Source organism: Pelophylax lessonae (genome assembly GCF_965119305.1).
Source record: "Pelophylax lessonae genome assembly, chromosome: 10".
NCBI classification, from domain to species: Eukaryota; Metazoa; Chordata; class Amphibia; order Anura; family Ranidae; genus Pelophylax; species Pelophylax lessonae.
Window position 1 is genome coordinate 27290079 of NC_138777.1, and position 26059 is coordinate 27316137.

The following is a 26059-nucleotide window of genomic DNA, read 5'->3' on the forward strand; positions in this document are numbered from 1 at the left end:
GTAAAAAACATAACTATAGTACAATATTCCAACAGAAAACAAAGGAATACACATTCATGTGCAGAATATATACAATATATACATAATCCACTTCCAACATTTTTAGAAAACTATTTACATAAAGCAGCAGAGAGGGCCTAAGAGGCACAACCCATCACCTATGTATGCAGCCATTTATCAAAAACTGAGCATTAAGAAAAAATCTAGGGTGATAAGAGACAGAAAGCCACACCCGGGAAAGAGACTCCTGGCAGTCAGGGAGGCTTGAAACCCCTCCACGCCTTCAGCCAAGCCCTCTGACCCCACTTGTCTCTCTCAAGCGCCCGAATCTTCCCCACCTCATGCAGAATGTCACACACCACCACCTGAACAGGAAGGATTTTACGCCGAAGGGTGACCTGACACCGTGCGTTCCAGGTGTAATAACGGACTACTAAACTAACTAAAAAAAGTGTATCCAAACAAAAGCCCCCACCAGTATTGAATGCTCCGTACACCCACTCAGCATAACCCAGCCTGGAGAGGAAAGGAACACCGAGGGCCCGCCCAACCTGTTTGTATACCTCTATGTTAAAAGGGCAACGAAGCAAAAAATGGTCCATAGTCTCCTCCTCACCTGTACATTCCTCCCGAGGACAACCACGATCCATCCCACTGCGGAATTTCAAATTGCCCCGAACATAGAGCCTCCCGTGGAAGCACAACCAGGCCAGATCCCTGAATTTAAGGGGGACTCTAGCCAAATTAATCAGTCTTAACCCTTCCCTCAAAATTGGGCCTGGGCAATCCCTTAAGGCCAGTGGGTCATGAAAGACTTCGCTCAAGACTCGGCTCATAAGGACTTTCCTCGGAGCGGATCTGAGATCTTCAGCCGACAGTCGCCACTGCCGCAGTAACTTCAGACACGGAGCGACATAGGCTGGGAGCTGACCACGATGACCCCTGAGATTCTTCACTTGGCCACCTTCTTCCCAAAGTCGCAGAAAAGGCCTAAACCAAGATCTAAACATGCCTGCCCATCCAGGAGGTTCCACTGTAAGCATACTACCAATGTTAAACTTGAGAAATAGCAGTGAAAAGAAAAGAACGGGGTTGACCATACCCAAGCCACCCTCCCTCCTGGATAGATAGGTAACATTCCTCTTGATGGGGTTCAGTCTGTTCCCCCACAGCATCTGGAAGAACACACTATAGATCCTAGCATAGAGAGACACTGGCAAGATGCAGACAGGGCTGACATACAAGAAGATCGGTATCAGGTAAGTCTTAATCAGATCAACCCTTTCCCTCAGAGATAACTTCCATCTCTTCCAGTTGACCACCTTAGTATTGGCAACTTCCAGCCTGCCTTCCCAGTTTTTGAGGCCATAATCGCCAGGTCCAAATTCAATGCCTAATATCTTAATATTTTCCTGGGGCACTGGAAAGTTGTCCGGGAGATCAAACCCCTCACCTTCCTTTCCCATCCAAAAAACTTCACTCTTTTCCTGATTGATCTTGGAGCCTGATGCTTCAGAGTACCGTGATGTCAGAGAGACCACCTCCTCCGCTTCATCTGTCCCAGTGACAATCACTGACACATCATCCGCATAGGCAACAACCCTCAAAGGCGGCTCACCCGGGATTCCCACTGGTACCCCACACAACATGCTGCTCTCTAGCCTCCTGATGAAGGGGTCGATTGCAAACACATAGAGCAGGGGACTCAGGGGACAACCCTGGCGCACCCCAGAACCAACCTCAAAGGACTGTCCAACCCAACCATTAACAAGAGGGAAGCTTTCTGCCCCCTTATACAAGACTTTTAACCAATCGACAAAACCACCCGGCAGACCGTACTTACTAAAGAGCAACCACAGGTACTCATGGTTGACACGATCGAAAGCCTTTGCCTGATCCAATGCCAGTAAATACTTTCCCCAGCCTGCAGCCCTGCACTGCTCCAAGGCCTCCCGGACAGCTAAAACCGCTGTGAAGGTGCTCCTACCCTGGATCGAACAGTGCTGATGGCGAGAAAGCAAAGACTCTGCTACTGCCGATAGGCGCCAGAAAAGTATCTTCGCCAGCACCTTTCTATCGACATTGAGAAGGCTAATGGGGCGCCAATTCTCAATCATCGAAGGATCTTTACCTTTTGAAAGAAGAATCACAGCTGAGAGTCTCATGGAAGGGGGAAGCACCCCCTCAGCAAGACAACTGTTAAAAATCTCTACCAAATGTGGGGCCAGAATAGACTTAAAGGCTTTGTAAAACTCAGCCGTCAGACCATCCGGTCCAGGTGACTTTTTGATGGCAAGCTGTTCAATTGCCCTCGTCACCTCTTCAACTGTGATCTCTTCTGTCAAATTCATCAAGAGGACATCTCCACCATTTAGACCTGGAGTAGAGTCCAAAAAGCTTTCCATCTTGTCACGGTCAAGCTCTTTCCTCCCAAGAAGTTCAGCATAAAAAGACCTCACGACCTCCAGGATCCCTGACCTGGACTTTGTCAAGGAACCTGTACTATCCTTAAGGCCAACGACCATCTTAACAGCTACACCCTGTTTGCAGTTCTGGTAAGGGTCAGGCGAGTGGTATTTCCCATAGTCCCTCTCCAGAACCAAAGAGGTATGCCGGTCATATTGACACTTCCTGAGGAGGATTTTCACTTCAGAGATTGCCCCAGGATCTCCTCCTCTCGAGACAAGAATATCCAGCTTCCTCCGCAAACGTTGGTAGGTCATGTATCTATTAAACTGTTTTTTATTGGCTAGGCCCCTGAAGAATCCAGCAATCCTCTTTTTGGTCAGCTCCCACCACTCAGCCTTGCTGCTACAAAAGTCCAGGATGGTCACCTGTGCCTGAAAGAATTCCTCAAAGGATTGTCTAACATGTTCTTCCTCAAGGAGAGTCGAATTCAATCTCCAGATGCCTTTGCCCCTCTGAGGGAAGTCTGAAGCATTCAAGACCACAGATAGCATACAGTGATCAGAGAACTCCACTGCCTGCACCACTGGGGGTGAGAAAGCAGAGGCCTCCTTCAAAAAAAACCTATCTATTCTACTCTGGCTATTACCTCGATGAAAGGTGAACCCTGTGTCATCCGGAAGGTGCACATCCACAAGACCAGCATCCCTAACCATACTATTTAAAAAAACGCTATCATATCCCAGCCTGTCGTTGAAGTCCTTCCTGTCCTTGGGCCTAGTCACAGTATTAAAGTCACCTCCAAAAACCACTTGCCGGGATGTAAAAAGAAATGGCTTGATCCTTGTAAAAAGGCATTTCCTGTCCCACTTTGTGTGTGGCCCATAAATATTAATTAGGCGCAGGTCCTGCCCTCCCACAAGAACGTCTAAGACCATACATCTCCCAATCTCCACCTCAATAACCCGCCGGACAGTTACCATGCCGGTTTTAAACAACACCGCCACCCCGCCGTAAGGCTCGGCCGCAAGAGACCAGTAAGATGGACCATACCTCCACTCTCTCTTGGCCATATGAATATCTGCCAAGGAGGTGAGCCTAGTCTCCTGCAAAAATAAAATTTCAGCATCTAATTGGCTGAACAAAAAGAAGGCCATAGAACGAGCTCTTACCGACTTAATGCTGGCAACATTTATTGTCACCACTTTTAACGGAGGGGGAACCGCCATTTGGGTTATTGGGTGGATTGCTTCTTAGCTCCCCTCTGCTGCTCATCACCAGAAGCCTCTCTCTTTCTTGAGGCCTCCTCCAATTCCATTTCTGAATCAGAATTTTGCTCAGAAGAAGCTCCAGATGTGGAGATATCCCATGCAGAAGCCCTAGAACGGTTGGGGACAGACACTGGGGCATCCTGTCCCTGTTCCGTCCTCACCGCCTGTCTCTTCCGCCTCACAACCTTCCTTCTCTCCTCCAGGTACTGCAGGTCAGATTCAGAGATGTTATCTCTTGTTTTCTTCTTTTTTGAAGTCTTCACAGAAGACTTCTTTACAGAGGAAACCGCAGCACCCTTTTTGGTACCCTCTACCACTCCTGGTGGGGGGGGACCTTCCCTTAAGTCAGACCTAGGAGGGGATGACTCATGGGGCAAGACTGACTCAGGGGGGACAGACTTAGAAGGTTCTGACACAAGAGGAGCCGGTACAGTAGGCTGGGGGGACACAGAGACAGTCACAGAAGGAATACCTACAGACACAGGAGGGTTGGCCACAGAAACTGGGGAGGGATCCTGAACAGGACCTGGGGGGTCAGTCACCGCTGAGGAGGATGGTACACCAGGGGCCTCATCCTCCATCCCGTCCAGCCTCAACAGTTCATCTACTACCTCCTTCTCCATGTTGTGCCAGGCCTCCGGACATCGGCTGTAGGGGTGGCCAAGGCGCAGGCACAGGTTGCACCTTATCGCCTGGGTACAGTCCCTGGCCACATGACCCTGTCCCCGACATACTGAACATATTAAGGCTGAACAGGAGGAGCTAAAATGCCCCTTTTCTCCACAGCGGTGACATAGCTTTGGCTGACCAGGATAAAAAATAGTCATCCTATCCCTCCCTATGAAAGCCGAGGAGGGCAGGTGACGGACAACATTCCCATCCCTGGCCAACCTAACCGTTACTGACCAACCCCCGGTCCAGATGTCACGTTCATCAAGGATTTTTTCTAGCCTTGTCAAAACCTCACCATAGTTCCTTAACCAGACCTCTAGGTCCCGAGCAGGAACACTCTCATTATTGAGGATGATGGTTATTTTTTTAACCGTTGATCTCTGCGAAACAGCAACTGGTGCCAGATCTTCCCATTCGGGTCTTGACCTGCACCGAGCCTCATATCGTTCCCAGAACAGGTCAAGACCCTCCGGCCTGGTGAAGCTGATTGTGTACTCCCGGCTCCCAGCTACATGTATTAGGGCATAAAGGTCATTCGCCCCAAAGCCCATCTCCAAAATCATATCCACCACCACACGCCGTGCTGGAGAGACTGCACCACCTTCCCATTTAAGTATAACGACATTACGTCTTGGACCCCCAGCAGAAGCCAGAGACCCAAGACCGGAACCAGGGGTGCTCAAAGTGGCAGTTTGTGGTGTAAATCTCTGCCTGGAAGCAGGGTTCCTCATTGGCTGCAGCCCTGGCTTAATAATATTACCAGGAGCAGAGCGTACCACCTGAGCAAAAGAAGGCTTATCAGGGCCAAGACCCCACACCGATGTAACTTTAGCTGGTACATTATTATTATTATCCTTATTATTAATTGCTTGTACTGAGCCAGTAGGATTTCCCATTACACAAACATTAGTAGGATTATTCAGAACACCTGTGTTGGAAGAAATGTCAGAACAATCAGTATTCACTATCACAGTTTCTGCTGTAGTACCACAGGTGTCCTGATGCTGCAGTATAGAGACAGCAGCTGTGACTGGACAAACAGCCTTTGACTCAGCAAAAGGGGGGTTAACTGGTTGTTCTGGCTCTTGTAGTTCCTTTGCTGCAATGTCATTTTTTAAACGCAATTTTTCCTCAGTGGAAACATCAGCAGCTGAAGTATTGCTGGATATAATATTACCAGCCTGGGTATCATTGGGCAAAACATCAGTATTAGCCAAGGTGTTAAATGGCACAAAAATAGTTTTATCAGTCACTTGTGACTTGCTAGGTTTTACCTTATCAGGCACATTGTCAGGAAAGTTCTCCTCACCAAACACCAGCTGATCCGCCCGTAATGGAGACTCCACTGCCTGGATCACTGTCAGCATGCCTCCTGAGCCCTGAGAAGGCAACGGGTTGCTTACCTCACCTTGGGGGGGCAGGGGGTCAGAACTTGGGGTCCCCTCCTCCACCTCCATCTTTGCCATCCTTGCAAATCTGCGGTCATTGCAAAACTTTTCCTTAAAGGGCCCCTCTTTACCTTCCATCATGGACACAATGGTTTCCTGGTGTTGAACCCGGACCTTTGCCAACTGGATTTCCGGATCCATAGATCCACGGTTGCGGCTGTACAAACCTTCACGTTGCTTTCGCAGACGCTTCAACTCCGCTCTCAGTTTGTAGAGCTGGTCTCTCTCCCTATTCAGGACCTTGATCCCGGCCACCACTCGCTCCCGAATGGACTCGGTATCCTCATCCTCACCAGGGGCAGAGAGATCCCCAGCCATGGCTTGTCCAGGAGCAGGTATGTCATCCATCTGCCCAGGGGATGGCTGAGAGCTTCCAGCAGGAGAGGCCCTGCTGGCCTGCATGGCCTCCCCAGATAGGGGCCAGCAGAGCTGGGAGAGATTTTACCAGACTCCCCTCTCAAACAGATCACCTGGAGCAGCTCCAGACACACAGCCAGAGAACCTTCCTGCAGCCACACCCGAAGCTGAATGATGGGAAACTACTCCTCCCACTGACAGCAATGATGGGGCACTATTCCTCCCACTGACACCAATGACGAGAGACTATTCCTCCCACTGACACCAATGATGAGAAACTATTCCTCCCACTGACACCAATGATGGGGCACTATTCCTCTCACTGACACCAATGATGAGAAACTATTCCTCCCACTGACACCAATGATTAGAAACTATTCCTTCCAAGAATTACTTTGGAGGAAAAATGGATGACTGCACTCAAATATGCAGAAGGTTGCAGGAATTTATTGGAAGTTGATTAATACAGACACATATACAGCACCTACAGGAAAGGAACAGCATTGATGCGTTTCACGTTCCAATCGCTTAGTCATAACAGAGCACACCTGAGAGACCTACCCTTTTATTTGGGTTTACCCAGCAAGGCTAAATTGCATATTTGAGTGTGGTCCTCCAAAATACTTATTGGTTGAGAGCTGGACCTGCACCTCTTCATGTGGAACTAGAGGCTGGTGTTGAGGGGGACCAACCTGGAGCAGTTCAGTTATTTTACACTGTTCCTCCCACTGACACCAATGATGAGGCACTAGTCTTCCCAGAGACACCAATAGTGGGGGCACTATTCCTCCTACTGACACCAATGATGAGGCAATAATACTCTTGCTGACCCCAGTGATGGGACACTATTCCTCCCACTGACACCAATAATAAGGCAATATTCCTCCCACTGACAACAATGATGAGGCACTAGTCCTCCCAATGACACCAATAATGAGGCAATAAATATTCCCCCCACTGGCACCAATGATGAGGCAATATTCCTCCCTCTGGCACCAATGATGAGGCAAAATTCCTCCCAATGACACCAATGATGGGGCACTATTCCACCCACTGGCACCAATGATGAGGCTCTATTCATCCCACTGACAGCAATGATAAGGCACTAGTTCCCACTGACACCAATGATGGGGCAATATTCCTCCCACTGACACCAATGATGATGAACTAGTCCTCGCACTGACACCAATGATGGGGAACTATTCATCCCGCTAAGAAGAACAATGTGGCACTATTCCTTCCACTAATAACAAAGACTATTCCTCACCCTACTGACCCCAGACTGTATGAATTTTTTTTACTCCCACTGAGCACCAATCCCGCTGATGCTGGGGAATGTTCTACTACCAGTGGCAACAATTGGTTCCCCATAAAGCCTGAAGGACAGTAAACTGACCCTTTATTAAAGTTTAGAGACCACTGGTCTAAAAAATAGCAAAGTAAACAGGAGAAGGTGCAACGCTACAAACCAAGCACCAAGAAGCAACTCCTTCTTGGCTGACCATGCATACTTTTGACCATGCCCACAAGTGTTTGAGTGGGGTGGGTGAGTACCTGCACCATTTCTTTGGCAAAAAGCTAAAAAAATAAAGATGCTTACTCTGGTGTAGTAACGTTGTATAATAGGCTCAAAGATAAAAGGATTTTAAAGGGGTAACAAAACTTTCACTTCCTAACAAAATGCTCAAGAGATCGTCCATGAGCATCTCTGCAAATGTGACTTTCCAGCCATATAAATTGTATTAATAAATAAAATCTTGGCAGAAATCCGGTGGAATGATGAGATTGTTGTAAAAGTGTGACTGTGTGGAGATCCGTGAGAGTCTCATGACCTGAAGAACAGACCTCTATAGAATAGCTGCAGTACAAGAGAAGTCTTGTAATTAGTGAGTGGCAATAGGCGATCAGAAAGGCAGAGATGACGCTGTAGAAGGTACAAAGGTTATGTATGAAAAATCTGTACATCTGACATTAATTATCAGAATGGCTTTGTATAGGGTTCTTTGTATGTTCACAACAAATGTAACCACAAAGCCTGGGGACATGTAATGCTGCAAAGGTTACAATGTAGTTATTTCATGGGTTAGTTCTAATTCAATTGCTGGTACTTGATTTTTCTTTAGCCAGTAATGAGATGTCATGTATTTCATTTTTTTTCAAGGACCTCTGGCAGAGGATCTCTTAGACCTAAAGCGGAGTTCCGGCCTCAAAATCGATAAAATTGATTTTGGGCCATCCGCTTGCTAAGGGGAACCTGAAAAAGAAATGGATAATGGCAATTTTTTTTTTGGTCACTTACCTTATTATAGAAGAAAATATACTCACCTTCCTTCCACTTCCTCCCTCTGCGGGCGCGGCCCGTGCCGTCACTTCCGGTTTGCGAACGTCATCGCTCCCAGGAATCAATGCGCCTGCACCGGCCTCGCTCGTCACTTCCGGTGCAGGCGCCGTATTCACTGCCAAACAGCTTCTGGGCATGCCCAGAAGCTGTGCAGAAATGCCGCGCCTGCACCGGAAGTGACGAGCGAGGCCGGTGCAGTGCATTGTGGGACTCCGACTTCACGAAGAGGACACGGAAGAGGACACGAAGAGGGATGCTGCAGCTTCAGCTGCCCACACCTGAGATGGCAGCGCTGGAGAAGAAATTTTCAAGCTAAGTATTTCTTCTTACAGGTAAGTGCGACCCGGGACAGTTCAGAGGCTATCCATTATGGAATGTACTAGCCCTGACTGTCCCGGGGGTATTTTTAGCTCAAATTGACCCCCGAGGCCGGAACTCCGCTTTAAAGTTGATGTACACCCAACTTTATATTTACTATACAGCAACTTGTCTTGGCTCTGAGCACTTTCCTAAGACAAGCAATGGCAAGAGGAATGCATAGGGATGGGCAGGGTGTTAGCTTCAACATTCCTGTTGTCGTTGCTTGTCTCAGGAAAGTGCTCAGAGACAAGCTGCTGTTATGAAGCATCCGTCTCCTTCCTAGCTGTTGTCAACTTGGCCATGGTAGGAGGGGAGGAGGTGCAGGTCATACCTCATAGCTAGGGTTACATATACTTTGTCCCACAGAGGACAGAACTAAAAAAAAAAGGTAGATCTTAACTGCTTGTTACGTCTATGTGTGCCAGAACAAGGATTAAATACTTACCTTAATCCACGTCCCAGCACGGTCCTACGGTCCTGTGACCGGTTCACTGCAGACTCCTCTGTAAGTTATGACCAGTCATGGTCGCATTTCGACCTCTTCAATGTACAATACAGGGTAATATGATGATGCCGAGTCTCTGCTCGCAGACCAGAACTTTGGATAGAGGAGGAGATCACCAAAGCTGGCCAGGGCAGGGTGTAAGTTAAAGTAGTTATAAACCTCAGATATAAAATATGAACAAAGCATAGTCCCTCTATAGTATGTACTTGTCTCAGAGCACTAAGTGTCATCTCTCTCTGCTGCCTCCTTCCTCTGCTATCAGCAGGAGTCACTTCTGTCATATTTTCCTGACACCAAGAGATAGAAAGGTGACATGGGAGGGAGCTCCAGCAAACAGCCTGTGATTGACAGCCTCAGCTTTGTTCCTGTTTGCTGTGTGAAGGGGGGTGTGTGTCTTCCCTCCAATCAGCTCTCAGACCCCCTCATCCCTGAGCTCTGCAGAGTGTAACTTCAGATCCCCATCCCCTGCTTTCTGAAAGTTAAGTCAAGCTGCATGAATTCTCCACTTTGAATGGCTATAGAGACAAGAGCGCTGCTTATAAACCGTTATAACTTATGTAGGAGAAGTTGTTTCACCTCTGTGTGTCACCTAATAGTAGTCGCTTAAGTGAGTTTATGTTAGAATTTACAACCACTTAGTTAATCTTGCCAGACTTATTGAGCATTTCATTTAACCCCCTCCAGTGCTGAAAGTGCCACTACAAGGATGGATTGTTTTCAAATTCCTTAAGTTGGAAACAAAAAATACATTAAAAAAATGGGCACTCAATGGGACATCAAAAGCCTGTATGACTGGGTGAAAACAAGGGAGCACAAATGGGAGACAGAGGCAGAGTGTTGTCATTTCATAACAGGAAGTACCTAGAACTAGAACCTTAATGGCAGGATCACTGGATATTATTTTAAAGAAAACTGCACTTTTGAAAATCATGAAAATAGCTTTTGAAAATTACATTTAGACCTCATGCCACTGTTGCTCCTAAACTCACTTTTTTGGGACTTTTGGCCTTTTTTTGCCAAAGCCTCTGAACACAACTCAATAAAAAGCCTGGAGTTGATTTACTAAAATGGGAGAATGCAAAATTTGGTGCAGCTTTGCATAGAAACCAATCAGCTTCCATGTTGTTTTGTCAAAGCTTATCAAGCTAAAGTTATAAGCTGATTGGCTACATGCACCGCTGCACCAGATTTTGCACTTTCCAGTTTTAGTAAATCAACCCTTATGTGCCTATGCACATACAGGTGCATCTCATAAAATTAGAATAATATCAAAAAGGTAAATTATTTCACTAATTCAATTCAAACCGTGAAACTCATATATTTTATATAGATGTGTTACACACAGACTTATATATTTCAAGCATTTCTTTCTTTTAACTTTGATAAATATGGCTTACAGCTAATGAAAATCCAAAATTCAGTATCTTAGAAAATTTGAATATTACATAAGACTAATAAAAAAAAAGGGATTTTTAATACAGAAATGTTGACTTAGTGAAAAGTATGTCCATGTACAGTATAGTATGCACTCAATACTTGGTTGGGGCTTCTTTTGCATGAATTACTGCATCAATGCGGCGTGGCATTGAGGGAAGCATGAAGTGCTCTAGAATTTCCTGGTAGAGGGCTGCGCTGACTTTGGACCTGATAAAACACACATTGGACCAACACCAGCAGATGACATGGCTCCCCAAATCATCACTGACTGTGGAAACTTCACACTGGACCTCGTGCAACTTGGATTCCATGCCTCTCCACTCTTCCTCCAGATTCTGGGACCTTGATTTCCAAATATAATGCAAAATTTCCACAGTCAGTGATGGTTTGGGGAGCCATGTCATCTGCTGGTGTTGGTCCACTGGGTTTTATCAAGTCCAAAGTCAGTGCAGTCCTCTACCAGGAAATTCTAGAACACTTCATGCTTCCCTCTGCTGACCAGCTTTATGGAGATGCTGATTTCATTTTCCAGCAGGACTTGACACCTTTCACACTGCCAAATGTACCAATACCTGGTTTCATGATCATGGTATCACTGTGCTTGATTGGGCAGCAAACTCACCTGACCAAAACCCTATAGAGAATCTGTGGGGTATTGTCAAGAGGAAGATGAGACACCAGACCCAACAATGCAGATGAGCTGAAGGCCTCTATCAAAGAAATCTGGACTTCCATACCCCCTCAGCAGTGCCACAGGCTGATCGCCTCCATGCCACACCGCATTGATCCAGTAATTCATGCAACAGGAGCCCCGACCAAGTATTGAGTGCATTCTATACTGTACATGGACATACTTTTTACTAAACCCAAATATATATATATATATATATATATATATGTATATATATATATATATATATATATATATATATATATATATATATATATATATATATATATATATATATATATATATATATATATATATACAAAATTATTTAAACGTGCATATATGCCAAATAGTGTCACAAAACCTCTCAAATAAATAGTCTGTGAAAAATAAAGAAAGTTCCAACACAATACGTGTATAAAAAGTAATGATAAGTCCCAATGATTGGACCCAGTATGAATAGCAATCCAAACTTGTGAAAGCTGTTCCGCAGAAGCGTGTAGATGAGAAATGGGAATAAAAGGGGAGGCTGCTTACCAGAAATAATTGGTTACCCAAATTAATGGATAAACCCAATTGCGCTTGAGAAATAAATAGTGGCAGGGTCCTCTCAGTTCTCTTCTCATTAATACAAGGCAGCAAACATTCAAAATCTACGATCACTCCGCGATCATAAAAGAAAGGAATAGGGAAAAAACATAGCGTGATACCGTACAGGACAATGGAGAGGAAATAAAGGTGAGAGACTGCACTCACACATGAAACTCCATATATCCTGTGTATCTTTATAGGGTCACAGATGGAAAGAAGCACCACAAGTCCCAGCAGTAACGCACACCCGTGAAATAATACCAACACTGAGCATCCAAATATACTGCTTACCAGATGTAGTTGGTCGCCCAATCAAGGGGTAGACCACAACAGGCTTGTTTATACACTCATGTGCATACATACAGGTGGTGACTTATATCAGGTGTGCTGAGATGAACTTTGAGGCTCATATTCCAAATGAAAGAAAAAAATGGGAACGGACATAGTGTAAAACAATAAAAACCAAGAGTATTTATTAGGCAATTGAACTCACATAGTAGATATCAAAACGAGCATGAATTCCAAACGACTGCATGCAAAGGTAAAAGGCAGCGTCCTCACAGATCGTAGCGAGCCGGCTTTGGAGGCTCCACCCAGCACGTTTCGTCATAGGCTTGACGTCGTCACGCCCCTGAGCAACACATATATTATCACCATTTTTGTTGGACACTCTATAGATCCATGTGTGCAGCTTCCCTTTTTTCTTCACAGAAAATTCTTTATTGATACACTTGTTTTCACGTTTATATTTTTGAGTATCACAAAAACAAGCATTTTTTTCTTTAGCACAGAGATTTACCCACATTTGCATACTTTTTACTAAGCCAACATTTCTGTATAAAAATCCTTTTTATTAATTGGTCTTATGCAATCTAGTTTTCCGAGATACAGAATTTTGGGTTTTAACTAGCTGTAAGCAGTGATCATCAAAATAAAAAGAAAGAAATGCTTGAAATATATCGCATGTAACGCATCTATATACAATATATGAGTTTCACTTTTTGACTTGAATTACTGAAATAAATTAACTTTTTAAAGATAATATAATTTTATTATATGCACCTGTATAGGCTTTTACTAAAGTTTAGAAGCAGCTGTGCTTAGAGTAAGGAAACGCTCCTCTCCTGAATGCAAAAGAATCATGTTCAGGAGAGGAGAGTTTTGGTAAAAAAACGCTAGACGCTGCAAAAAAGCGTGCAAACGTGCCTTAATGCTAGGTGCTTTTTAGCGCTTGAGTGTTATTTCATTTTAATGGCCAAAATAAACACCCAAGCACTTGATGCTGCTAAACGCAGCTAAAAGCGGCACATGTTTACATTGTTAAGAGAGATGGCAGCTATCTCTGTGATTGAGCGTCTGTTAGTAGTCTCTATGGTCACATCCAGTGCCTGGAACGCATCTATCCGGTGTCCGGCTTCCGGGATGTGTATATGTGCCCCGCCCATCCTGATTGGTATAAATGTAGCGTCGTCGCCCTAAGGCCACACCCCCTGACGACGTCAGCCTATGATGAAACGCGTTGGGAGAAGCCTACGGCGACGCACGCTACCATGAGGAGGAGACGCGGCGGCCATCTTTTCGGTGGGGAAACACACAGATGCGGACCAAAAGCGGAGGAATCGTTCAATGCTGTCCTGACTCTACCACAATGTAAGCAGTGTAAATTGGTGTGTGCAATAAAACCGTTTAGACACATTACGCTACAAGGAATGCCCTTTTTTTTTGTCTTCACCTGAGCCATCCAGTTCTGGAGGGGAATTGATTTGTCACCCTATAAGATTGGAGGAGTTGTATGATCACCGGTCTGACTGCTTTCCATGACCTTTGTAATGAAGGTCTTGGCTATCTGGTAAGAGGCAGTGTGATTTCTGGGCTCGGTGGCGGTTCTTTTGGTTTGCAGTTTCTTACACCTTTTTTTGGAGTGGACACTTATTCATTTTTGGACTCTTCCTTCATCATATGGACTTGTGCATCTGCCACTTATTAATTAGATTAGCGCTACACCTTAACGTTTGCCTATTGTTGATCTACTTCTTAATTCAAGATTTGTGTTAGCTGCTTTTCGCTCTTTATTGTATTATTGTGTTTTAGATCATTTTTAGCGCAGCAATTCCCTTGTATACATGTTTATCAATGTCTAGTATTTTTCTGGTGCCTGGAAGAAGGCCTTTAGGGAGCATCCAGTGTGAATGAATCCTTCAAGCTTATGAGGTTTCAGTGACGGGCTTTACATGTACATTACTTAAAGTGGAGTTCCGGCCACAAAAAAATATTTTCAATGAAAATACCCCCGGGACAGTCAGGGCTAGTACATTCCACAATGGATAGCCTCTGATCTGTCCCGTTCGCACTTACCTGCAAGAAGAAATACTCACTTTTCTTCTCCAGCGTTGCCATCTCTGTTGTGGGCAGCTGAAGCCAGCGCGATCCTCTTCTGCGTCCTCTTCCGTGTCTTCTTCTCCCAGAATGCGCCTGCACTGGCCCCTCTCGTCACTTCCGGTGCGGCGCCGCATTCCTCTACAGCTTCTGGGCATGCCCAGTAGCTGTTTAGCAGGGAATGCGGCGTCGCACCGGAAGTGACGAGCAGGGCCGGTGCCATCGCATTGATTCCTGGGAGCGATGACGTTCAGCTCCCAGGAATCACTGCAAACCGGAAGTGACGGCGCGGGCCGCGGCCGCCGAGGGAGGAAGTGGAAGAAAGGTGAGTATATCTTTCTACAATAACAAGTTAAGTAAAAAAAAAAAAAATCCTAACTATCCATTTCCTTTTCAGGTGAAGAAAAGCAAGCGGATGGCCACAAAATCGATTATGTCGATTTTGTGGCCAAAACTCTGCTTTAATTCTACTAAATAGTTATTGCCAATGTTTATCCCAGCTGTCTGAAGCTCTTTCTTCTTCGCAGGGTATCCACGAGCCGTCGGGCCCCAGTGAAGGCTACCTAAAGTTGGAGGAACTGGTGAAGATGGCGGTATCACCGTACTTGGCGGCATACGCGGACAGAAGCTACAGCCACACCAGCACCTCCTGTATACTGGGTAAGCTATGGTTGTTATAGCGGTGGCCTTGGCTTCCACCCAATCATTGGCTCTTCAACCAGGATAATGAAAGGCAGAAACCCTTGGGCAACCCTTCTGCTTTCCATTTCTACGGTTTGAAGAACATAGCCCAATGATGGTGAAGATGACACCGAGAATTTTACTTTGGTCAGATGACTAAGGAATTAGCAAACTGTTTATAAAGAATCAGGCAACTTCACAAACCGCAGTGACATTTCTCAGCGGAGTCCCACTTGGCCAATGCCGATGATGGCAGCCGATCGGTATGTACTCGGTGCCCCACGTCAGCTGCTCTGTGGAGTGGGCGAGATGTTCAAGTTTTAACCCCCGAGGATTCTGGGAACACTGCGTAGTGCAAATCCGTTCTCCAAACAAATAACAAAAATGTGTCCCTGCCAGCCCCCTCCTCTGCAAACGGGAACCTAACGCCGCTGTGACCTCAGTCTTTTTTTTTTTTGGTCGCTTATTAATTGTGCAGCTGCCTTGAATTTAATGTGCTTATTTACTGCGGTTGTCAGTGCGGCTGTGGATGAACAGACATCATGTGCCAAAACTAGGCCGAGGGCCCTGGGCTAGATTTCATTCTTATGAGAGCTCTGGAGGAATCTCACTGTTGTTTTTGCCAAAAACCATTTATTCCGGGAATCCTTTATTAGATATTCTTAAAGTGTACCGTTCTTTTATAAATGGCTGTTTTGCATCATGAGTCAAATTTTTTTTTTCTATGCCCATGACAATGGCGGTATATGACTGCCCTAAGAATTAGAGACATCACTGTCATTTATACGGGCAACATAGCACCCAATTCTGTCTTTTTTTTTTTGGAACTAAACCCCTCTATCCTTCAATATACTATATATACAGTATACACATTATATTGTCTAAAGTGTTGGGACCCTGCCTTTACACAAACATGAACTTTAACCACTTTACCATCGGAGGATTTTGCTGTCTTACGTCCAGGCCACTTTTTGCGATTCGGCACTGTGCAACTTTAACAGACAATTGCGCGGTCGTGCGACGCTATACACAAACGAAATTTACGTCCCTTTTTTTCCCACAAACAGAGCTTTCTTTTGGTGGTATTTGATCACCTGTGCGATATTTACTTTTTGCGCTATAAACAAATAAAAAGCGTTTATTTTGAAAAAATAGCAATATTTTTAACATTTTTTTAGATATAATTCCCCCGAAAAAAATGTAAAAATCTAAATTTTTTTAATTTTTTGGCCGATTTGTTTTCTGCTACCTATGTTTGGTAAAAAAAAATCACAATAAGCGTATTTTGATTGGTTTGCGCAAAAGTTATTGCGTTTACTAACTAAGGGAAAGATTTCTGTCATTTTTGGTGTTTTTTTTTTAACGCGTAATGGCGGCGATCTGCAATTTTTTTTTTGTGGGACTGCGACATTGCGGCGGACAGATCGGACCCTTGACTGACATTTTTGACACTTTTGGGGGTACCAGTGACATTACTACAGTAATCAGTGCTATAAATATGCACTGTTACTGTAAAAATGACACTGGCAGGGAAGGGGTTAATTTTATTGGAGAGGGAGGGGTTAATGTATGCCTGGTGCTTACTGACGTGTGTGGGGGGAGGTGACTGAGTGACACAGGGACAGATCGCAGGTTCAGCTATGCTGAACCCTGCAATCTGTCACTGTTTGTCACTTCGGAGATCCGCCCTCTCTGTTTACACAAGCATGCGGATCTCCAAACTGGATTCCCCGACGATCGGCGAAGAGCAGCGGCGGTCGCCGCCGCTCCTCCCCTGGCCCGACTCCCGCTGTGACTGAAAACAGCGGGAGCGCGCCGCCTACAGGGGGAGGAGTCCAGCGACGTAGGTCTACGTCGCTGGACGGAATCGAGCCACTTTGCCGCAGTACGGTCAACGTGACCGGTCGGCAAGTGGTAATGGATTCCCAGTCAATATTGAGTTGTCAAACAAATACAAAAAAATTTCCAAGTTCAAATTTACCAACCAGGCAGCGACCACTTGAATGGACTTGTCTAACAATAGGCCTTAAGAACAGGGGTTTAGTCTGCACACATTTCCAAATACATGCGTAAGCTACAGACCCCGACAATATTGAGGTGGCCCAGCCTTAGCAACTATAACAGCTTCAACTCTTCTGGGAAGGCTGTCCACAAGGTTTAGGAGTGTCTATGGGAATGTTTGACCATTCTTCCAGAAGCGCATTTGTGAGGTCAGGCACTGATGTTGGACAAGAAGGTCTGGCTCGCAGTCTGCACTCTAATTTATCCCAAAGGTGTTCTATCAGGTTGAGGTGAGGACAGTGCAGGCCAGTCAAATTCCTCCACCCCAAACTCGCTCATCCATGTCTTTATGGACCTTGCTTTGTGCACTGGTCCAAATCATTTGGTGGAGAGGGGATTATGGTGTGGGGTTGTTTTTCAGAGGTTGGGCTTGGCCCCTTAGTTCCAGTGAAGGGAACCCTTAAAGAGGAAGTAAACTCTTCCCCCCCCTACAAAGTAAATGCATAATGTGCTAGTATGCATCAACACTTACCTGCAACGAAGACCGCATTGTCCCTGCTGCCGGCCGCTTCCATCTTCACCCGTCTTCCTTCCGGGTCTGTGGACTCTGACTGTATTACTGGCTAGAGCAGCATGACATCACTCCCGCGCATGCGCGCGAGACCTGCCAGCCATGGCACAGGGCTCTGAAGAAACGGCACGAGCCGCCGTTTCTTCAGAGCGCATGCGCCGATGACGTCATCGGCAGCATGCAATGTAAATATCTCCTAAACGGTGCAAGTTTAGGAGATATTTACAGTACCTACAGGTAAGCCTTATTATAGGCTTACCTAAAGGTAAAACTAATCAAAGTGGGTTTACAACCACTTTAACCACTTGCCGACTGCCTAACGCCGATCTACGTCGGCAGTCAGCCCCTCACAGGCAAAGTGACGTAGGGCTACGTCACTAGCTTGTGAGGTTCTAGGGAGCGAGCGCGCGCCCCCGGAGGCGCGCTCCCGCTCCCGCGTGGTCACGGACCCCCCCGCGCGTGTGACCGGCGGACCCGATGTCCGCCGGTCACTCGGCGATCGGCGGGGGAGAGGGAGAATGTCAGGCAGCTTGTGTAAACAAGCCACCTGTCATTCTCCTTGCTGTTAGGATATTGATCACTCGGATCTAGTATGTAGATCCGTTGATCAGTGTCCATACAGCTCAAGCCCCAGCCAATCACAGTAGAAAGCACGCCCCTAGGGATACACACAGCCCCTCCCTCCCAAATAAAGTTAACCCCTTCACTACCAGTGTATTTTTACAGTAACAGTGCATATATATAGCACTGATTACTGTAGAAATGTCACTGGTAACCCCAAAAGAGTCAAAAATGTCAGTCAAGGGTCCGATCTGTCCGCCCCAATGTCGCAGTACCGCAAAAAAAATCGCAGATCGCCGCCATTACACGTTAAAAAAAAAAACAACAAAAATGACAAAAATCTTTCCCTTTGTTAGTAAACGCGATAACTTTTGCGCAAACCAATCAAAATACGCTTTTTGCGATTTTTTTTACCAAACATAGGTAGCATTAAACAAATTGGCCGAAAAAGTAAAAAAATTTTGATTTTTAAATTTTTTTTTTTGGGGAATTTCATATAAAAAAATGTGAAAAATATTGCTATTTTTGCAAAATTGACGCTCTTTTTTTGTTTATAGCGCGTGATCAAAAAATCGCACAGGTGATCAAATACCACCAAAAGAAAGCTCTGTTTGTGGGAAAAAAAGGACGCCAAATTCGTTTAGGTACAGCGTCGCACGACCGCGCAATTGTCCGTTAAAGTCACGCAGTGCCGAATCACAAAATACCCCCTGGTCGGAATGGGGGTAAAATCTTCCGGGGCTTAAGTGGTTAAGGCCTCAGCACACCAAGACATTTTGGACAATTTCATGCCACCATTTGAGGATGGCTCCTCCCTGTTCCAACAGAGTACAGAGCCGATCAGAGTGTCACTGTGCCATGTGATCGCTGTGATTGCCAATCAAACAATCGCAAAGGTTAAGAGCCGGTTCACACTAGTGCGACTTGTCAGGCGACTTGTCAGCCTGACAAGTCGCGCTCCCTCGCGGTCTATTGACCGCTACAGGACCCATTCTAATAGGAGCAACACAAGTCGCTCCGACTTAGAAAAAGGGTCTTGTACTATTTCGGGGCGACCTCGGAGCGACTTGCATAGACTTCCATTATGTGAAGTCCCTGCAAGTCGCTCCGAAGTTGTGGTGCATGGTAATGCACAAGTCGCCCCAGAAGTAGTAAGGAGTCGTGTCGCCCCAGTGTGAACCGACTCTAACACTCACTGTTAAACATGTAAAGGCTGAAGTTTATTCTGCCCTCTAAGTTTAATGTGATGTTTAATCTGCCTTCCTTTTTTCCTGCTTTCCCCCTCCTAAACATGCTAATGAACTTTTTAAATACATCCTTTCTGTTTTCATTACATAACTTTTTTGGAACCATTAATGTCCTCACTGGGACTTTGTGCTTCTTTATGCAATGTAGGCAGATCAGAAGGGCTGATAGGCTGTAGCATGTAAGCAGTGGGTTATGCAAATATCAAAATTCCTTCATTAATGAGTGTCAATCTGGAGGAGTGGCTGTTCATCGGCACACTGCATTTTCATCATCTCTCATCTCTCTGTCACTCTATTTCACTTATTGGCTCCTGGTGCTGCTTCTTACTCCCTCTGCCTGAGCTCTGCTGTACAGGGACTGCGAGAGGCTACATATTATTCAGACTCCAATATTTACACTGTTCAGCTTTAAACCTCTCTGTATATCAGCACTAAATAGATTTTTTTTCAAGTTGAGCTCATTTTGCCCGGAGAGGCCTCCTTTAAATTCTACCTTCCAGCTCCGGATTGCTGACTTAGTTCGGTTTGGCTTAGGAGAATTAATATTTGACTAAAGAATCCTTTCTTAAAAGGTTTAGATGAACAATTATAGCCCAAAATAAACATGAAGGTCCGCAGACAGAGTTCATTAAGTGTACGTAAATAACCCAATCTGCCAAATTCCCACCATGTGGGCGCTGAGAAAGGACAGGTGCCCCGCGGCTACAATAATCTGATTCTGAGTACAGAGGTATGCGTGGCTTAACGTGACCCTGGATTCCATTTATAACATCCTGTAAGGATCAGGCGTCACAAGACGCCTTTATTACCGCCATTATCCAGAAATGTCTCAGCCGTGCCCCTCTCTGATTTAGCTTCACAATGTTACTAGGACCTGACTTTCACTGGCTTCATGCTGAAGCCTTGCCAAATTAGGGGCTCTCTCATTGGACAGGTGGATGGTAGTTGGTAGAGCATAGCCAATACATTTAGGAATAAAGTGAACGTCTATTATGGCTCATTAAAGCCGGCCATACATGGATTGAAATTTGTCCAGTTCAGCAGAGACTGAGATTCGATCCATGTATGATGGCTGATCCATCGATCGGCTTGAGGAAAACCAGCCTGTCAATTTTTTTTTCATACAATTACTGCCAGTGGCTTTAGCCCCAAGCAGTAATCATTGTGTTCTGCGGACAGGAAAGGCACCTTACACCCCCCCCCCCCCCTGCTAGCAGAACACAATAGCATTGCGGGAGGCATTCTCCTATCAACACTGACTGTGTTAATGGGGGGAATTGAGTGATTTTTCTCGGGTGGAAGGAAAGAAAATCGAATTATCTAAGGGCTATCTGTCACCTGTGCATTGTGGGAACACACCCCAAAATTGTGCGCTTTCTCTCAACCCACAAAAACGTGCTGCCCTTTCGATTGGATTTCATTTGCCCCATAATAGTGGGGTTTTTTTTTGCCGCAGCATATAAATACCCCTTTGCAGCTTATTAGGTGGGGAGCTTGGGGTCGCAAACACCTGTTTTCACCACATCGCAGCTGCGGCATAAGTAGACTCTGCTGCCTTTGCAGTTTAAGGCGGAGTGTTTGAAAGGGGGGGGGGGGGTTGGTTGGGGCATTGCATAATAGGCTGGACCTTTTAATGAATTGCAGTATTTAGGCCTAAAGACAAGAAATATGTTTCTCTCTACAATACCAAGGTAAAAGCATCTACAGCAGCCATTCTCAACCAGAGTTCCTCTGGCCACTGCAGACACTAATCTGTCTCCCCTTATTGCCCAGGTATAGCAGTGATTTTTAGCAGTCTCGTGTAATATATCTCTAATCCATTACTGTCTCCTGAAGTGTGTCTCCAGTCCCAACAACTCCTGTAGCATGTTCACAGTTTCTGACAGTCTCCTACAGCAAGCCCGCAGTCTCTGACTATCTCTTGTATCACAGCTGCAGTCTGTGACCATTTCTTTTATCACGGCTGCAGTCTCTGACCATCTCTTTTATCAGGGCTGCAGTCTCTGACCATCTCTTGTATCAGGGCTGCAGTCTCTGACCATCTCTTGTATCAGGGCTGCAGTCTCTGACCATCTCTTGCATCCTGGCTGCAGTCTCTGACCATCTCTTTTATCAGGGCTGCAGTCTCTGACCATCTCTTGTGTCACGGCTGCAGTCTCTGACCATCTCCTGTATCAGGGCTGTAGTCTCTGACAACTTCTTGTTTCGGGGTTGCAGCCTCTGACCATCTCTTCTATCAGGGCTGCAGCCTCTGGCCATCTCGTCTATCAGGGCTGCAGTCTTTGACCATCTCTTGTATCAGGGCTGCAGCCTCTGACCATCTCCTCTATTAGGGCTGCAGCCTCTGACCATCTCCTCTATCAGGGCTGCAGCCTCTGACTATCTCCTCTATCAGGGCTGCAGCCTCTGACCATCTCCTCTATCAGGGCTGCAGCCTCTGACCATCTCCTCTATCAGGGCTGCAGCCTCTGACCATCTAGCCTATCAGGGCTGCAGCCTCTGACCATCTCCTCTATCAGGGCTACAGAATTTGGCTATATCCATATGTGTGTGTATGTATAACATTAAATATTCATTGAATTTTATGTGCAGCCCCTTGCTTATGTCGGGGGCTGCACTTTCATATCAAGAAAGTTGACCACCACTGCCCCAGAATATGTGAAAAGGAGACTAACACTCCATCTGTTGGCTGGAAAGGAAACTACATGATAATAATATGCAAATACCATATTTACCAAAAATAATACAAAAAAAAATATAATTTAATTATTTTTTTACCCCTGACCATAATAAAGAAACAATATGTACAAAACCCCCAATACATTCCCTTTAACCTTCGCTAATCTTGCTGTAAAAGCGCGGCATGTGACCACTGTGTGTATTGTTGCCCTACGGCATGTTCTGTGCCTCTGGAGAAACTTCCCTGGAATCCTCGTCCCTCTGCTCTCGATGCGCAGCCCTCGGGCTAAACTTCAGGTTGAAAAGTTTATCATTTCAGTGTTTTAAGCCCTCGGTGTCACAGCAAGTCCCAACCCATCACAGGTCTCCGATGACATTTCTAACATTGCTGCCTGACAGTCCGGAGACCATAGAGTTCATCAACAATTTGGGGCCCCCGGACTGAAATATACGAGCTCTGAGTGTTCAGTGTATACAATGACGCGGGACTGAGGACCTGATTACTGCCTTGCAGTGTTATTGCTCGTTATGTCGCACATTACCATGCATTGCATTAAAGCAGCTGTCAATTCACAGCTAATGTGCTAAAAAAATCGCACCTGACCTTCTTATTTCCAACTGCTACCATGCATCGCAGCACGCTACAACACAGGTGTGATGCCTTGGGGTGCAATCCAAAATAGCACTGCAATGCAGCACCTCGTGTTATGTACGTTACTACGCGTTGTACTAACGCGCGTGATAATGCGTGATAAGTTACAATGGCGCAAAAGTATAAATTGGCCCTGTCTCCAGACAACTTTTATAAAGGTTTAGGACTGGAGAAGATATTTTTATTTATTTATTTATCTCAGGTACTTATATAGCGCTGTCAATTTTAAGCAGTGCTTTACATATACATTGCACATTCACATCAGTCCCTACCCTCAAGGAGCTTACAATCTAAGCTCCCTAACTCACATTCATACACAGTAGGGCCAATTTTATACATGATCCAATTAACCTACCAGCATGTCTTTGGAGTGTGGGAGGAAACCCACACAGGCACAGGGAGAACATGCAAACTCCAGGCAGGTAGTGTCGTGGTTGGGATTCGAACCAGCGACCCTCTTGCTGCTAGGTGAAAGTGCTAACCACTACACCACTACGCCGCCAAAAGATATAAAAGATATAAAAGATATAAAAGATATAAAAGATATAAAAGATACAAAAGATAGCGCTGTCAGTTTTTTTATTTGTCTTCCTTAAAGCAGTATTAACAAACCTTTATTATATTGCAGCTTCCCAATTCTTTAGATGTGATAGTTGCATTTGTTTTCTTTTCTAGACTTTCTTCTATTTTCGTCTGCTGAAGTAATGCTGGCCATACACTAGCCGAAAAAGCGTGCAAAAATCTGTCATTTGGTCCATTCGTTCGTTTTCGTCCAGTTAAAGCGGAGTTCCGGCACAAAAACGATATTTTTTTTTTGTGCCCCTCCGCTAGTTCAACATTACCTGAAAAGGAATTGGATAGTTATTTTTTTTTTTTTTGTTTACTTACCTTTTAATTGAAGATCGTAAATACTCACCTCAGAGTACTTCCTCCCTCGGAGCCGCGGCTCACCCCGTCACTTCCTGTCTCGCTATGATTCCTGGGAGCTGAACGTCATCGCTCCCAGGAATCAATGCGACGGCACCGGCCCCGCTCATCACTTCCGGGCGACGCCGCATTCCCCTGCTAAACAGCTTCTGGGCATGCCCAGAAGCTGTGGAGGAATGCGGCGCCGCACCGGAAGTGACGAGAGGGGCCGGTGCAGGCGCATTCTGGGACAAGAAGACGCGGAAGAAGACACCGAAGAGGACCGCGCCGGCTTCAGCTGCCCACAAGAGAGATGGAAACGCTGTGGAAGAAATGTTATAAGTGAGTATTTCTTCTAAAAGGTAAGTGCGAACCGGGACAGATCAGAGGCTATCCATTGTGGAATGTGCTAGCCCTGACTGTCCCGGGGGTATGTTTGTTAAAAATTGACTTCTGTGCCCGGAACTCCGCTTTAAAGCGGAGTTCCAGCCATTTACTCACCTGTCCAACGGTCCAGCGATGCGGCCGCCGGAAGCCTCGATCCTCTCCCACGGCGCCGGCATCACTGCTGTGGGCACCCGGCTGTTACAGTTTGCGGCTTCACAGCCGGGTGCCCACTGCGCATGCGCGAGTCGCGCTGCGCGCCGTGATTGGCCGGCAATCTTCTGGGACCTCTGACGTGTCCCAGAAGATTGCAGGGAGGGAGGGGGAGAGGAGAACTTCCGCTCAGGGCGCCGCGGCGCTCCGAGCGGAAGTGGGAGCGGGTACCTGTCAAAACTAGGTACCCGCTCCCCCCCCCAAAAAATGACATGCCAAATGTGGCATGTCGGGGGGTCAGGACTCCCTAAAGCGGAAGTTCCACTTTTGGGTGGAACTCCGCTTTAACAGGCACAAATAGAAAATCGGTTTTAACTTTAGGTGACCGAGCTATGTTTCTCAGATGTCTGTTTAGTAGTATCCTGCTTTTTGACTTTTAACTACAGGTAAGCCTATAATAAGGCTTACCTGTAGGTAAAATTATTATCTCCTAAACCTGCACGGTTTATGAGATATTACCACTGCATGCAGCCGCTGACGAGTGCGGCGCATGCGCTCTGAAGGTCCGATGGACCTTCAGAGTTCCTTGCCGGAAAATTACACCCGCGCACATGCGCGGGAGTGACGTCATTGCGGCTCCGGCCACACACAGCGCCGGAGCCGCCGGGAAGTGAAGGGAAATCTTTGCAATGGTTCGGCGGCTCCGGCGCTGTGTGTGGCCGGAGCCGCCGAACCCAGAAGAGACGCCGAGGGATCATGTCTTTGTTCTTTGTTCTTCTTTGATCATGGGCTTTGTTCTAAGGTAAGTTTTTCATAATGAGCTAGTATGCGATGCATACTAGCTCATTATGCCTTTGTCTTGCAGGGTTTTTTTTTTTTTTTCATTACAGTATACTACCGCTTTAAGCAGTGTAAAATTTTGGATTGAATAAATAGAAAGGCTTAGGGCCTTTTCACACTGATTCCTTTTTTATGCATTTTTGGGGTAAAAAAAGCAGAAGAGAAATGCATGAAAAATGTATCCCTTTAGATCGTATGGAACACCACGGGGTGCAGTGCATGCTGGAGCTTTGATGCGATTTTCAACAGTGCACCAAAAATGCATATCCCATTGATTTCTATAGAAAATGCATCAACTTCCACAGGTGCATGATTATATTCAGTCCAGAGCATGCGGCAAAAATGCATGTGCCTTTTTACCACAATTATTCAACAAAGCAGTGTGAAAACACCCAAATACATGGGTAAGTAAAGCTGACCCCCGTCTGTGTATTTCAGTGGTTTATTCAGCTCTTTGCCTGAAAATTTACCGCCGACGCACAGATCTCCGCCTTGATCAGACCACCCTAGGGTAATCCTACACATCCTCATTACATTTTTCTGTCATAAAAGTCAGACCTTCCTGGTATAAAAGTATCCCGGTGAGCAGCTCCTTTCATTCCTAATGCCTTCTTCTGGAAATCGCTTTCGTTATTTTTATCAGATGATGGATATACGCGCTCATTTCTCTTCCTAATGATGGCAAAACGAAAGCAGCGATCCATCTTTTTTGTTTCCCTATAATTATGTCATTGCCCATAGCAAACGGATTTAATGTGGATTTGCAGTAGTTTGGAATAAGGGAACCTGATTCCTGATTGGGTGGAATTATTGACCAGTATACTTTCTTTGACCGTAACATATTTTTTTTGAAAGTGGGACTCCAGTTATTTTTGATAGGTATTAAAGTATAACTATGGGTAAAACTTATTATTTTTTTTTTTTTTTAATTTTAGTTACAACCCCTGTCA

General features: G+C 45.7%; 2 protein-coding genes across 2 annotated transcripts in view; one reads left to right on the plus strand and one right to left on the minus strand.

Annotated features, from left to right (window-relative positions):
* The window catches only part of PRR5L (proline rich 5 like), a 137009-nt gene that overhangs the window by 105934 nt on the left and 5016 nt on the right, over positions 1-26059 (plus strand). Inside the window, exon 8 of the mRNA XM_082269807.1 lies at positions 14962-15094. Coding sequence (XP_082125933.1) covers positions 14962-15094 — 133 coding nt within the window. The remainder of the gene's footprint in view (positions 1-14961; positions 15095-26059) is intronic.
* Positions 1-26059, minus strand: part of RAG2 (recombination activating 2) — a gene marked incomplete at its 5' end in the record, with an annotated part of 350031 nt that overhangs the window by 62082 nt on the left and 261890 nt on the right. The gene's annotated exons all lie outside the window — the stretch shown is intronic.